General features: G+C 36.7%; 1 protein-coding gene across 2 annotated transcripts in view; it reads left to right on the top strand.

Annotated features, from left to right (window-relative positions):
* The window catches only part of LOC145694448 (DNA oxidative demethylase ALKBH2-like), an 859,325-nt gene that overhangs the window by 803,370 nt on the left and 40,252 nt on the right, over positions 1 to 15,703 (top strand). For both annotated transcript variants that reach the window (XM_081770692.1, XM_081770693.1), the window contains exon 5: positions 11,233 to 11,375. In XM_081770692.1, coding sequence (XP_081626818.1) covers positions 11,233 to 11,375 — 143 coding nt within the window. The remainder of the gene's footprint in view (positions 1 to 11,232; positions 11,376 to 15,703) is intronic.

Raw genomic sequence — 15,703 nt, 5'->3', positions numbered from 1 at the left:
TTGCAAAACTCATTAACTGCACCAGAAACAGAACAAGGAGAAATAATGAAAACATCATGTCAAACCCATAATTTTAAACTTCTTCTGGGAGGACAAGCATTAATATTTGGGCTCCTAGAAAAAAATATGAAGCAATAACCCCTATTAAAATTTGAAATATGAAATTTGGACCCCTCCTAGAATTTAAAACCGTAATTTACATTTTTATTACTTCTAGGACCTCAGTTAGCGTTTTACTGAAACAGGGGCTAGATTACAGTTATGCTTCATCTTAGGACATTTGCATCTGATATTTATTTAACTTACTGCCAAAGTTGTGTATTAATAGAATTGTACTTTGTTTGTCTAATGCAGTGCTTCTTAAGTTTGTTACTTGGCGTCCCATTCATAAATCTCGCATACTTCAATCACCCCCATTCCTCACCCTTTTTGCTCGTTGACCATAAGTAGTTTTTGGCTCACCCCTTCTGCGACTTCTCAAATCTTCGATAATAATAATAATAATAATAATAATAATAATAATAATAATAATAATAATAATAATAATAATAATAATAATAATATAACTTTTACATTTTTTAAAAAGAAGCCCCCATAAGTATCTATACAGTTTTTGCATTTCTGAAAACCACGAGTCAAATATTTTTAAACATTAGTTTTGTGGAATATCAGAAATCTCATTACTATAACTATACTCTACGATAGCCTCTTCACTTGTTTAAAAACTGCTTTCTAGAAGCTTTTTCTTGTGTTTTGGGCACTGCCAAATCACACGGAGCTAAATCTGGAGATAGCCGGGTACGGTAAAATATGGACACCCATTTTCTGTAGAAATTCTAAACTTTTCGCTGCTATGTATGGCCGTCCATTGTCGTGTTAATAAAGAAAGCGAGACGGTGAAGACTTTCTGGGAGTAGATCTCCAAGCTTCAAAGACACTCGGAAGGTAATAAGTAACGTACCACTCTGTTGTCACTGTAGGTCGATCATGTAACTGTATAGTTTCTACATGGACAGTCTTAGATAAAAGAAATGCCCATAACTTTACCCACGGTGCGTCATTGTTTCAATTTCGAAGGTGGAGTTACATTTCTTTTTGCAATAAAAGATTGGAAATTCGACTTTTCCTTGGTTCCGTATTATCAAGAGTTAATTTTCAATTGGAAAGTTTTATTTTACGTATGTCGTTTTCTGAGTTCTATTATAATTGTTGAGATAATTTTCTTTAATCTTCACTCCGAAAGACGGCTAATAGTTTTATACACTCAACAGATTTTACTAACACGCGTACGTTATATAATATATGTAGGTTTACGAGAAGTATTCGAATATCCTTCCCCTTAGAATATTTATTTCAATGAAAGTTTAATAAATATATGCAGAAAAGATTCTACTTTTGACATAAATATTGAAAAACCCTAACCTCACAAAATACTCCTTTAATCAAATTGATATGAATAAAACACCCTGCTTGTGTATACTACCTACCTTTCAAAAGGCATTAAAAACGGATCAGACGTTTTCCTGACCTCGAAAATTACGAATTAGACAAAAATTAAGTATTTTTTAATATTTTATTTTTCACTCCCTCCCTCTGTAATTCTCTGCTGATGGGATGAACTTGGGCTTAAACTTCCTTGGGAGCGTCACTATTCATTTCAGCGACCCAGAAAACTATGGATAGCATACTAATATCAGTCTTTGTGCATTATTTTTACATGCCATTCCACCAAACTCCCATCCATTGAAGTATCTTACTTACTTCCACAGTTTTATCTTTTTTAATTATTTCTTTTAATAGTGAAATTCATATGAAAGTTTCGTTAAAATAGCTCCAGAAGTTCGCTGGAATATAAATGCATACACGTACATCAAAATATTTATAGTTGTGCGACCAACGCCTTCATTGCTGCCCTTGTAAATTATCAATGCAGCTGACATGCCGTTTATGCCTAAACTTCTGTTTAAATGCCATTGCTATTGTAATCTAATAGCTTGACGATTACAAACTATAGATTCGACACTAATCTCAATCATTTCAGACATTTCATTTTTCAATCTTGTCAACCTCATACCTGTGGGGGCTGAGTTTGGAGTTTAACGCTATCAGGGCACGAAAGCTAAGTGGTAGATTGTTCACCTCTGGTGCGAGAGGTCCCTGGTTCGATCCCAGCTCTCACTAAATGGGCTTTGGGGTGGAAAACACCATGTTCGTGGGATTTCTTGGGGTTATTCTGTTTCCTCCCACTTTATTCATTCCATCATTGTATTAATTTCTTATCATCACCGTCTCCTTTAGCCTACCCGGCATAACTGTAGGACGTAAAACTGAAAGATTTCATTTCATTTTTTAACAGTATCAGGATTGTAATTGTTAATCTCTGCGACATCGATAACTATGGATTCTACACTAATATTGATCGTTTTTGATTAATTTCACATGTCAATTCCTTCCCACCACCCCAGAGGTACTAATAGGCAGAGATGCCGTCGGTGAATGAAATCTTGACCCACGACCCACTGACCCACCACCCATCGTGACCCACGACCCACCATGACTCACTCTGACCCATCACCCACTATGACACACTCCGACGCACCACCAATCATAAACCACTCACTCACTGTGACCCACTCTGACCCACCAAAACCCATCGTTATCAAGTCTGACACATGATCCATGGCCTCTAAAGTGTTTACACTTGTAATAAAACCAGGCTGTGAAAATCTGACTAATCGGAGTTTGTATTTCTATGATCAATCGCTCAAGCACCACTCTGTTAGAATATCGGTGGATTTGACCTTTTTGATATAAAATGGTAGTGTTTGTCATGGTCTAAATTAAATTTCAATTAAATTATCATTGTATTAAATTAACATTTCCTTGTTGAATTATTGATACTTTTCAATGGAAAAAGGACGAAATTTGAGTCTGAAATCAAGGTAAGTACACTAACGTAAAGGGGAAAAAAGTGTAAAATTTTTCATACAATTAAACGTACAGTCTGAACTTAAAATTTTCGTGTAATGAAGCTTACAATACAAATATTATGCCTACTTTTCTCACAACTTCGTGGGTTGATTGCTCTGTGCTCTACATAAGCGCTCCATATAATAAATATAAGCTTCAACAATTATTATAGTAGAAAGCAATGGATATATGAAGCGAAGCACTGAATATTTTGTTTCTCAATTAATAATTGTTTCTCAACTAATATCGATCGTTTTCGATTATTTTTACAAACCAAACCACTACCAATTTTTCATATTTAGAAAGTTCCGCCCCCACTCATAAAGGAGAATTTTTTAAAATGCTAGGACACGTTCTGTTCATTTTCAATAAAGAGTTAACACACTGAATTTCAGCTCCGTAAGTTTAAGGACTTGCGAGATACTTAAGGATGGGCACGAGTCGAGCTATAACTCAACTCGACTTGAGTTTCGAGTCGAGTCAAATTCAATTTTCTTGAGTCGAGTCACTGTTTTGAGGTCGAGTTTCGAGTCGAGTCGAGTTTGATAAATGGCTTGCTCGTTCAGCTCGTTTTAACTCGTTTTGAAATCATCGCCAGATTAGCCTGGAAAACGAAAGCCATGAGGAATGTAAACAGTAATGTGGAATACTTTTAATGTTGTTCACGACAGGGATGCACCTCGTCTCGTACTTTCAGTGCATCTTGTGGGGAACTTTTAGTGCGTCTCGTCTCATCTTGATAACGAGGCAATAGATTTTAATAACGAGACAGCCTCAAATGTCATGACCACCAATATAAGTATGTAGTTCTTACCATCAAGGCTGAGACCTGCACGGTCTAATGTTTGAGCCCAAACAGAAGCTCAATCCGGGTAGTGATGTCAACCGACTCGGCTCGGTTCAACTGAGCAAGCTGCTCGCTCCGGCTCGATTGTGATTAGCCATCGGCTCGGTAGGGACAAGCCATCGACTGAGCCGATGGTTCGAGCCAGCTAGGTTGGGATGAGCCACCGACTCGGCTCTAGCTAGCTCCGTTGAAACGAGTCCATCGGCTTGGTTCGACTCAGGTCAAATGAGTAGACGGCTCGAACTGGCTCAGTTGGGTGAGCAATCAGCTCGGTTTGGTTCGGCTTGGGTGAGCCATCGGTTCGAGCCTGCTCATTTAGGTGAGCTGTTGGCTCAGGTCACTTCTCGGTTCGGCTCGATATGAATGAGCTGTGAGCCGAGCCGTTCGAGCTGTTGACAACCATAAACCCAGGCCGAGCAGTATTGAATATCTTTGGCCGGCGCCGTATAACTTTTAACAACTTTTCGCTCGAGTCCGAATACTTATTCCTCCGGAACTCAAACCCAGAACCTCGTGACCGATGTTTTTGCCTCCTGAAGACCTTTCGAAGACCGAGATCTACAGTCAACTAGTTTTCATTATTCAGATACAAACCTCCTACCTTTCATGGTTATACATGGTATTGTTCTGATAATAATAATAATAATAATAATAATAATAATAATAATAATAATAATAATAATAATAATAATAATAATAATAATATAAGAAGTAATAGTAGGAGTAGCATAATTGATAATTATTTTGTCTCTGTAGGATACTTGAAAAGAGTACTTGGAACTACACACAGGGTTTAGCTCGAATTGGCTCATTTTGACTCGACTCGACTCGAAACGGCCCAAATTCGAATCGAGTTGCACGAAATTTTCGAGTCGAGCTGAAAAATGTCTGTTTCGAGTCGAGTCGAGTTTCAAAGAAAACTCACCCGTGCCCATCCGTAGCAGATACTCATTTTTTTTTTTTTTGCGCAAAAAATCGGATCCCCACTTCCCCCTTAGGATATGTTTTATAATAAAAGCTATGTGATACCATCCCAGTTTGGATTAAGACCTAAGCCAAAAGTCATTTCATTTGACTTTTCAATTTGGCCGTGATGGTTAGGCACACATAATTACATTCAAATTTTTATTATAATAATTTATATATTACAGTAATTCAAAAATTATTATTTCCAGTATTTAGCTCCTCTAAAAGCTCACACGCTGTTTCTCAAAAGCCAAGTAGTAGTATAGGTCCTATTGCTTTTATTACGATTACAAATATCAATATCCAAAAATGCCTGAAGTTCTTTTTTCACTTAAATATACTCATCTCAAGTAAGTAAACAGAAACAAATGAAAAAGGAAAGGAAATGAAGGCCATGCAAGTAAAACGTAGACAAATTCACCAGTATTCAGAAGATGCTGTCTATAATGCAGAGAGTCGGTGGATCAGAGTGAGCCATGGTGAGTGGTGGGTTGCAGTGGGTCATGATGGGTGGTGGGTCTCAGTAGGTCACATACTGTTGACCCACGACCCAATGACCCACTCCATCTCTAGTATGAAACACTGTGACCTTGAACAATTACTATTACCAATATTAGGATTAATTGCATTTAATTTTCACTCACAAAGTTTTTATTTAAATCCCTATCTTCCGCACCAATTTATAAAATTCCGTCCATATGTCCCTACGGTTACCAGAAATGTCTAAATATTTCTAAGTTAAAGAAAGATACATATCCCTACAGTAGACAACACTTATATTCACTGTAGTTAGTTACCATACAGTGAGCCAGCTAAACTAACTTTTGGCAACCAATTAGTGATCAGCTCGCTGTTGTCAAACCTGCGATGAGTGTTTCAGAGGATGAGTGTTTTGTAATGATGAGGCACTCACTAAGATTATTTAATACGTTATAACAATACATAAATACGTGACATTAATTATAAAATTATCTTAGCATGAGTGTTATTGATAATCGTATTAATTGTTATTACGGGTAAAAGCGGATCTGAAAAGGTAGGGGTATGGTAGGTAGCGGCATGAGGTCGCGCCGTCCCCTTGCCTATCTTTGCCCATTGTAATTTTTAGGAACTGGAGGGACGCCCTACATATTTTTTCAGGGTCGGAGGACGGTATCTCCCCGCGTTCCCCCTCACTTTTACCCTTAATTATTATAAATAAATATTAATAATGTAAGTATATTCTATTTGGTTCGGATGTTCATGTATTCACCATCTAGTTCATAATCTTTCAGAGTTTAATAACATTGTTTTCCTATTACAAGAAGTTCCTTATATATATATATATATATATATATATATATATATATATATACCCACCTAAAGTTTTCTCTTTGGACTCACAAAAATTTGCTCACCACTGTGCTAGGATGTAGGATATATATTTTCACTGAAATTTGTTAGTAATTATGAAAACACGAATAAATTCTTCAGTATCCTGCTATTTTGAAAACTTATATATATATATATATATATATATATAATATAAAGCAGTTCGTACATTGTCAGAGCCGTAGCTAAAGAGGGTGGCAAGAAGAGCGGTCGCACCGGGCGCTGATAGTACGGGGCGACGAACAAGCAAGAAAGAAAAAACGCTGGAAATGAGTAAATGACGAGTCATTCCAAAAACTTATTGGTGTCCTATTAAATCAATATGTTTATCAGTTTGCAAAAAAATAGATTAAAAAAATTTTTTTTACTCGCTCCGCTTGCAATTCGAACGTTTCAATAAGTGTGATTGCAAGTTTTAACTTATTACTTAAAAAATGTATTGTATATGATTTTTTAATAACGATGTGATATACAAGGTAGGGTGTAATAATATCTTATAGTGTACGGAGGAGCGTTTTCAAAATCGGAAACGGTCCAAGTTTGAAATACGTGTTCGGCATTGCGATGGCGATGAATTTGCTTAGTTAATCATAATTTTTTACTCAATCAGATTAACCACGATGGTGAGAATGAAGATATGAAAATGAGAGTAGCGAAGAGACATGCAAGTTGCTGTTTGCGCAGGAACATTAACCAGTTGAGAATGCTCGAAGAGTATTGCCAGAACTAACTTAGAACGAATTATTTTTTTCCGAAATTTATATGAAATTTAATAATTTATTTATTTGTTAAAATTCGATAGATAATACACTTACATATTTGGAACCTGCGTATTAGGGGATCTATTGAATTAGCTATATAGAGCTGTCACATTTTTATCACCGTATATATACTGAAAATGCAGATATAACGAGTGGCCATCGGTTATTATTTGGTACCAAAATGTTCACCATTCTCTTAGGTATTGATCAACACCAATATCATCTCACTATCACTTAAGGTTCCCGAGATATGGCTCCTTAAATCTACCGAAATCGGAACTTCTCCCAGTATCTTGTAAACGGTAAGAGTGACGCAAAAAATGTCATCACTTCTTTTAGGTAGTTTTTGATGCTCTATGGAATGGACGACTCAAAATTGAAAAAAAAAAAAAAAAAAAAATGCAGATATCAGACACACAGACATAGAGAATTCAGTAACCAACTATTTAAATTCGTTGAAAATGAAGGTAAACAAGGGGAATAATAACATTTTTGAACTTGAAGCAGTTGTAGAATAGGAGCTTAAGGGTCATAACTTAACCCAGCGAATTTCGTCTTTTTCAAAGATGGATCACTATCAGTGATTTTTTTTTCATTCCATTGACATATGAAATGCTTCCAATTTGAAGGAATTTGTTATGATTTCTCCATCAACTACTTGTATCGCCAGGATATTTCTTCTCTGCATACCTATCTATCTAGTTGTGTATTGTTTTAATTATGTGGATACATAACACACTCTACATATATATATATAATATGTATGTGCGTTAGTGTATACCAGACTAGAAATAACTCCCTCGTGTGTACAGCATACGCGCCTTTGGGGTGGGAGGCCCAGGTTCGATTCTCAGTGGGAATTCATGTGGTCCGGATCCCACGTTAAGCTGTAGATCCACGTCTCATACAGCCTTGCTGCTGAACGGGACACTAAACTCAGATATCTAATCCAACCCAATAAAACGAGAATCAGATAGCCTATTATACTTATTTCAAAGTGAAATAGTGTTATGATTTCCATTGGTTATTCCTTGCAATTTGCAGTCACTTCGAATAAGCATACAGGTAATTTTATGAACTACAACTTGGGAAAATATGTGTATCTATTTTAACTAATTGGTTTATTATCCAATCATTTGTCTCTTCTTCTTATAAGCATTAATAAAATATTTATTTAAAACATAATGCAGGCAGAGAAACAAAGAAAAATTAATAAACAGTACGATAAATAAAGTAATAAATAATAACTATTCTTGTATAATAACTGACTTTTTAAAGTCGGATTTAAAAAAAAAGTAATTCTCGGTAAAAGAAATGTTTTAAAAAATAACACGCCTTAAAAATGAAACAAAACAAAGAAAACCACAAAACAAATATATATTTACAATAATATTATGGAAAATTTCCTACTTTAAAATCAGACAAAATTAACATGAAACGCAAGAAGGATTTAGGATTTAGGATTTGGATTTCTGGGCTTTCGGCATCTAAGGCCATGTAGCCCTTCACGATTTGAGGGATGACGTCCCTCGGCGAGCACACAATCCGGGGAAAGGGAAGGAAAAAAGGATTGGGAAAGGAAGGAAGCGGCCTGGGACCTATAAGTTAGGTACCACCCCGGCATTTGCCTGGTGTGAATGAGGAAAACCCAGGAAAACCTCATTCAGGGTGGCTGGCCTGAAAAAGCTGTTACACTTTTTCGACCGAGTGACCCCACCGGGAATCGAACCCGGGACCGCTCGCACCGAAGGCGAGAGCGAAACGCAAGAAGGAATAGACATAATAGCTTCAATGAATCTGTAAGTATTGCAGCAGGTAAGAAATATGACAATTATTTGAGCTGACTTTCATAATTCTCTTCGTTGGCTTTTGCTCCTCGTAACTTACGTTACTCATTACAAACGGATAAACAAAATTTTCTCAAAGAAGTGTTACTCCACGTGGAGTTGATGAGAGTTTGACATTAGACACTGGAATCGTATTGGCTAGAAAGGTCGAAGAATTTAGGGGTGTGGCTGTGAATCGAATAAAGAGCTTTGTTTATGTCTTTTGACGCCAACTAGAGACCCGATGACCGCGTGAGCAGGTAGGGAGAACTAAACTTCCTTATCCTTTCCTCCTGCTTTATTGTCAATCTTCGGTTTTCTTTAAAACTGGTATTCATAGACGGCACCTGTTGGTGAAAGTCATCTCCTTTTAGAAGAAAGAGCTACTACATGTGTTTGTCAAAATAATTTATTGCGGGGTAATCTTTGTGTATAAGCACTACTTTAACTCGCTGAATGATCACCCTGTCCCTTACTCGTACCTTTATATTACTGGCAACCCTGAAACCAACTTAAAAGACGGTATCCTTTTGGTAATATACCTGGTTCCACTAGAAGGAAAGAATAAAAGCGGATGTCAATATGATTTATTGGGGGGTAGTTTTTAGCTGCTCATCTTGTACCCCCCGGTAATGCATGGGCAGCTTCAACTGTGGGCAGCACACCGGCTCGAGCTGTTCACGCAGTTGAACCGAGCCGAGCCGATTGACATCACTACTTGGGTTGAGCTTTTGCTTGGGCTCAAAAATTCGATTGTGCATGTCTCAGCCTTGATCGTAAGAACTACAATATATACTTATATTGGTGCTCACAGCATTTGAGGCTGTCTTGTTAATATATATATATATATATATATATATATATATATATATATATATATATATATATATATATATATGGTCGTCTCATTACCGAGATGAATCGAGATACGAGCAGTGTCTCCTGTCGTGAGCAACTAAACTAAAACTAACTAACTCTATGGCATATGGAATCCGGAGGTTCAATGCCGCGTTCACAAAAGCTCTCCACTGACTTCTATCCTTAGCTAACTGGATCCAGTTTCTACTTTGTATTCCTATCTCTGCGAGATCCTCTTAATATTGTCCTCCCACCTGCGTCTATTTCTTCCTAATGGTCGTTTTCCGATTGGTCTTCCAGTCAAGGCTTTGAAAGCGTTTCTACTTTCTTCCATTCTAGCTACATGACCCGCCTACCTAAGTCTCCTAGACTTGACGACCCTAACAATGTTGGGTAAACCATATAAATTTTGTAGTTCGTCGTTATGAAGTTTCCGCCATTCCCCATTCCCGTTCCTCTTGGGTCCGAATATTCGTCTCAGGATCTTGTTCTCAAATACTTTCAGTCTATGTTCTTCCCTCAGAGTAAGTGACTATGTTTCGCAGCCATACAGAACAACAGGCATAATTATCGTTTTGTATATTTTAAGCTTAAAATTCCTCGACAGAATTCGCGAAGACAAGAGATTTTGAACCGAATAGTAACACGAATTCCCTGCTTTTAGTCGACGTTTAATTTCTTCGTGAATATGATTTTTCTCTGTTAATATTGATCCTAGAGCAACACTAAAAGTATTCTACATTACTGCTTGCATTTCTCATGGTTTTCGCTTTCAGCCTAATCAGGCCATGATTTCAAAATAAGTTAAAACGAGTTGAGTTGATTGTGAGTTTAGCGTCCCTTTCAGCAGCGAGGCTATATGAGACGTGGACCTACTGATTAACGTGGAATCCGAACCACATGAGCTCCCGCCGGGAATCGAACCCGGGACTCCCACGCCAAAGGCGCGTACGCTAACCGCTTAGCCACGGAGGAGCTCTAGGTTAAAACGAGTTGAATGAACTAGCCATTTATATATCAAACTCGACTCGACTCGAAACTCGACCTCAGAAACAGTGACTCGAATCGTGTTGACGCGACTCGAAACTCGATTGGAATTCGAATGGAGTCGAGTTTTAGCTTGACTCGTGCCCATCCCTAGTATGGTGGCAGAAGGTATAATTGATGCACGATATCAAAAGAGATCAATCGTACGTAAAGACGAAGAGATTAGCGGAAAACCGTGGAGGATGAAAGATTTCTGAAGTTGCGGCAAATGACTTACCAATAATGGCAAAATACCTATCATGAAGATTATGTATCTTCTCATTGTGCACTGTCTTTCTTATATCCCTTGTTTTTCATTAGTCACTTTTTAGACTGATAAAAATCTGAAAAGTAACAATATTTGCATTGCCATTACAATATCGTTATAGCTATGTAAATATAAGGTTCAATGTACTTATTATATGTTAGTTATTGTGAGTTTTGTATTGTTAGGTTGAAAAAGAGCTCCATTGATAAGCGCGAAATGTACCGAACTATTGTATTACACTATTTTGAGGACAAACATTTATTTTTTTCTTTTTAAATTATTATAATGTCTGTCCCACGCCCGTTCGGTATTGATATCAGTATTTTTTATCTATTGTAGGTTTCATACGGAGACCCAGGACTGACGTATTCTTTCTCTGGTACTACTGTTCCTGCTCGTCCCTGGAATCCTACTTTGGCAAACGTGCGAAATTTACTACGAAAAATAACTGGATGTGACTTTAATTTTGTTCTCGTTAACAGGTAAGACGGAATGGTATACAGCGGAAATTAGTTCACCACGAGAATAAATCTTATTCATTAACAGTGTTTAGAAATGTAGAACCTACTGTTCCTGTAAATTCTTCAGAAAAAAAAAAACTTTATATTTATTACGCGGAATTTGTACATCTTGAAATATCTTTTTAAAAATCACTAATTTGTGATTTAAGTTAAATTTTGCTGTATTACTACATAGGCCCTATTTTTTCTTCGGTCCTCTTTTAGACCTTAAAGTTCCGAAAATGATTTTTAATCATCTACTTCATATAGTCACATGGTGTATAAATTTGACAATTTTGTAGCATGTACAAGAAAAATACACTTGAAATTGCATGGACAAACAAGTCGTTGTCTGTAAACGTAACGTAAGATGTCCAAATGCAACCTCATCCTAGCAGCCATTAGCCAAATTTCCTTTTTTTCCGAATATCCATTGGCTTATTCATGAAGTCGGCAATAACGTTGATTCACAAAATGAGCAACTGTTTGCCGTTTTCAGGCAATAGGCATTTTCAGAAATTCAGATCAAATCGGCGAGTCAATCGTTTGCTTGGGCGCGCTCCTCTTTCTTTCTTTCTTTTTTTTTTTCTATTTCCACGGTGTAGTATTATTTTAGGACGCATTTGTTTTGCCAAACAAATTTAAGTTGTTATGGATATGGTGTCATAGATGTAGCATGTAGTTAATTAGTTTGGTTATTCACTAATAGCGTTCTCTGAGTAAGTGAGCATATGGCTAACGCTTTCATGAAAACTCGCCTTTAGGTTATGAAAATTTCTTCACCTACAAAAAAACGATCCGTTGTATCGCGTCATGCAAAAACGAACTGGCGCCATTTTCATTATTTTAATAAGAAAACTCCTTATAAAGTTTCATGTTCAACAGTTATAAAGCTTTACCTAAAGTAATATCGTATATTTTACGAAGATGTGGTAATCTTTACCATTGATTTCGTTTCTACATAATGGTGCATCAGGAACCAGAAATCACATTTACCTCAATTTTGGCGGTTAGTTTGTTTTTGCATAACACGGTACAATTGCAAAAAAAAAAAAAAAAAAAGTATTGCGTAGAGTATGACAGGAATACGTTTGCATTTGCATCAAAATTCGACGTATAATAGATAAAACTAAAATAGATAAATTGGACCTATATGTTTGAATCTAAATTTTTTCTACTTTGTGTCTACTTCACTTTACACAATTTTACTATCGTCCTGTTTCATCACTGAATAGTTGAAGGTAGCCGGAAAAATCGGTGTAAAGGATTTCTCTGAAATGGTGTACTGTGCTTCTCCCTAGTTATTAACATATCCTTCTTCTTTTTATTCTTTATCTCATATTTTCTTTTTATTTTCCGTTTTACCTTTCAAAAATACGAGGCGAAGTAAGATTATAATGTTCTGGTACTACTGGAGAAGTTCGACGTTAATTGCTCTATTTGTCTTTCTTCTGTTGCACAAAGAACATGGCCACTCCGCTGCAATTGTGCACCAAGGAAGACCAGCAGTCATCATGTGACAAAAATACCCTCTTCGACAATAGATGTTTCCATTTGGTGGAAATTACTAGTTTCAGATTGTTGTCAAGCAAATCATTGTATCTTGCACTGTTAACTTTGCGCCGTTTTCCACGTAGTCTTCCAGTATAAGCTCTTTTCAGTCCCAAGTCTAGCATCACGTTTTCCCCGGAAGATTGAGTTTTCAATTTATCTTTATTGGTGATCCTGGATACTTTCTCTCTGGATTATGGCTCATAATGAGGGACTCACGTTTCGTCCCCTGTGACTATTGTACTCAAACTTTCGTCGCCTTCATTATTCTAGCAGTCGAGTAAGTGGGGAAAGTTAACCAGTTCAGTAAGTGAAGAAAGTTAACCAGTTGTGTAAGTGGGAAAAGTTGACCGGTCGAGCAAGTGGGGAAAGTTAACCAGTTGAGTAAGTAGGGAAGATAACCAGTCGAGTAAGTGAAGAAGTGGACCAATCGAGTAAGTGGGGAAAGTTAAGGAGTTATGTAAGTGGGGGACGTTGGCTGGTCGAGTAAGTGGGCAAAGTTGACCAGTCAAGTAAGTGTAGGAAGTTGACCAGTCAATTAAGTGAAGGAAGTTGATTGATCGGGGAAGTGGAGGGAGTTGACCGGTCGAGTAAGTGGGCAAAGTTGACCGGTCGAGTAAGTGCGGGAAGTTGATCGGTCATTTAAGTGGGGTAACTTGACTGATCGAGTAAGTGGGGGGAGTTGACCGGTCAATTAAATGGTGAAAGTCGACTGATCGGGGAATTGGGAGGAGTTGACCGGTCGAGTAAGTGCGGGAATTTGATCGGTCAATTAAGTAAGGAAAGTTAACTGATCGAATAAGTGCGGGAAGTTGATCGGTCAATTAAGTGGGAGAAGTTGACTGATCGAGGAAGTGGGGGAAGTTGCCCAGTCGAGTAAGTGGGAGAAATTGACCCACGTCCTACTCCTACTTCGTGCGTCACGGTTGTTGGGCTACTCGTGAACTTCTCTGTCCATTTAAACATATTTCTGTGCTGTAGACTACTTTCCCCGTACTCTGTTGAATGCTTCTGATGAATTTCAGTCTCTGACATACCTTCAGAACAGAGACATCAAGTCATTGTCTTCCGTTCTTCCTTGGTGCACATTGCCAGCCGAGCAGCATGGTCTCTTTGCAATAGTAGAAAAAAAAATGGTGCAATTGATATAAAACTTTTGAATCATTTCTACAACAGCATAACCTTATAATATGTGAGGGCAAAAAGCAGTGAGCACAATATAAAAAGAGTTGTGAAATTTCTTATATTTTTTTACTCTTCCTTGTTGTATCTTTCACTATCAGGGTCGACCTGTCGATTTGCGGGACAGGTGAAACTAAAATGTGGAGCTAATGATGTAGGTAAAAATCCAATATCCGACATGAGCAAATTATTTTGTAAAGTGATATCACGCTATGAGTGCGCATATCAACACACAGTCGTAAAAATATTTCACCAAATGTTGAATCTCAATCTCTAAATATGTTGAATCTCAATAATATGTTGAATCTCTAAATATGTTGCATCTCAATAATAAATAACGAAATTGTTACTTTTCCAAAAGAGGCTAACTGTTACCTCCTGTAGTGAGGAGTATGGGGTGACTGTCGTATTTGCTCCTCCACACAAGAACAGCCCTGTTCACCATCTTTTGCGAAACCTAAAATGAAAATATGAGTTGTAGGATTTTGAACCGTTTCTTTATACCTTTTAATTCGCCATTGAAATTGAATTGAATTTACGTAACTCTGAGAAAGTGACAAAGAAGGAGATATGTAGATTTGAATAAGAACTAAACAATACGGAAGAAAAAGACCTTGAATTTTGAACTACAAAATGACTAGAAAAGAAAGAATATATATATATATATATATATATATATATATATATATATATATATATATATATATATATATATATATATATATATATATATATATATATATTGGACCTGAAGAATTGATTATGTCTGGAATTACGTCTTCAGTTCCGTAACTAACGGCATTATTTGTCATCAATGTTTTCACACAAATGTTTGAAGCCTTTCTTTATACACGTCTAACGCTTTTGGCAATAACTTGTATCTAACCATTTATTAAATGTATGTTTAAAACAGTGTTGTCAATATCAGTAGTTTCTCGCTAAATCTGGCGGTTTTACAATCGCGTCCTTTACCGTCAGCGTTTGGGCGGGAAGACTGAAGATATCAAAAACTACTCGTTCAAGTTACAGTTCTTTTACAGCTTTTCTCGAATTCAAATAGTTACAATTCCAGTTATCACATAAATTCCTACATGATTCGTTAATCAATTCAGTTGCTTGTAATTTGTGTAGATGCTGCAAAATGGTCGGTTCTTTAGTGATATTTAATTTTTATTGGTATTCCTACAACAACATGTGAAATACTCGTAAATAATCATAACTAAACTTGTTGAGAGCCTGACATACTAAAAGATAATATAAAATTCACTTGCAAAATGCATTTGTTTATAATTACAAGAGCAAAAGGAGCAAAATATTCACACAACATTAAGAAAGACAAGTTAAGTGAAAGGAGATAATGAAATGCAACTCACCACAATCATAGATAATGCTATTCTACAACAGAAAAATATGAACCTGAAGGATTTTCAGTGTTGCCAGAATAACATTTTTCCCAAAGTCTAAGTTAAGGCATCGACTAGAGGAACGAGCACAACTACATTTGATTACAAATCATGTTGTTTTGGTATCCTGTGAACTACTTTTTAAATAACATTATTATTTAATTTTAATAAATG

This window comes from Thermobia domestica, chromosome 9 (genome assembly GCF_964235325.1).
Source record: "Thermobia domestica chromosome 9, izTheDome1.hap1.1, whole genome shotgun sequence".
NCBI classification, from domain to species: domain Eukaryota; kingdom Metazoa; phylum Arthropoda; class Insecta; order Zygentoma; family Lepismatidae; genus Thermobia; species Thermobia domestica.
Note: the sequence above shows the minus strand (reverse complement) of the source record. Positions and strands in the feature narration are given on the sequence as shown.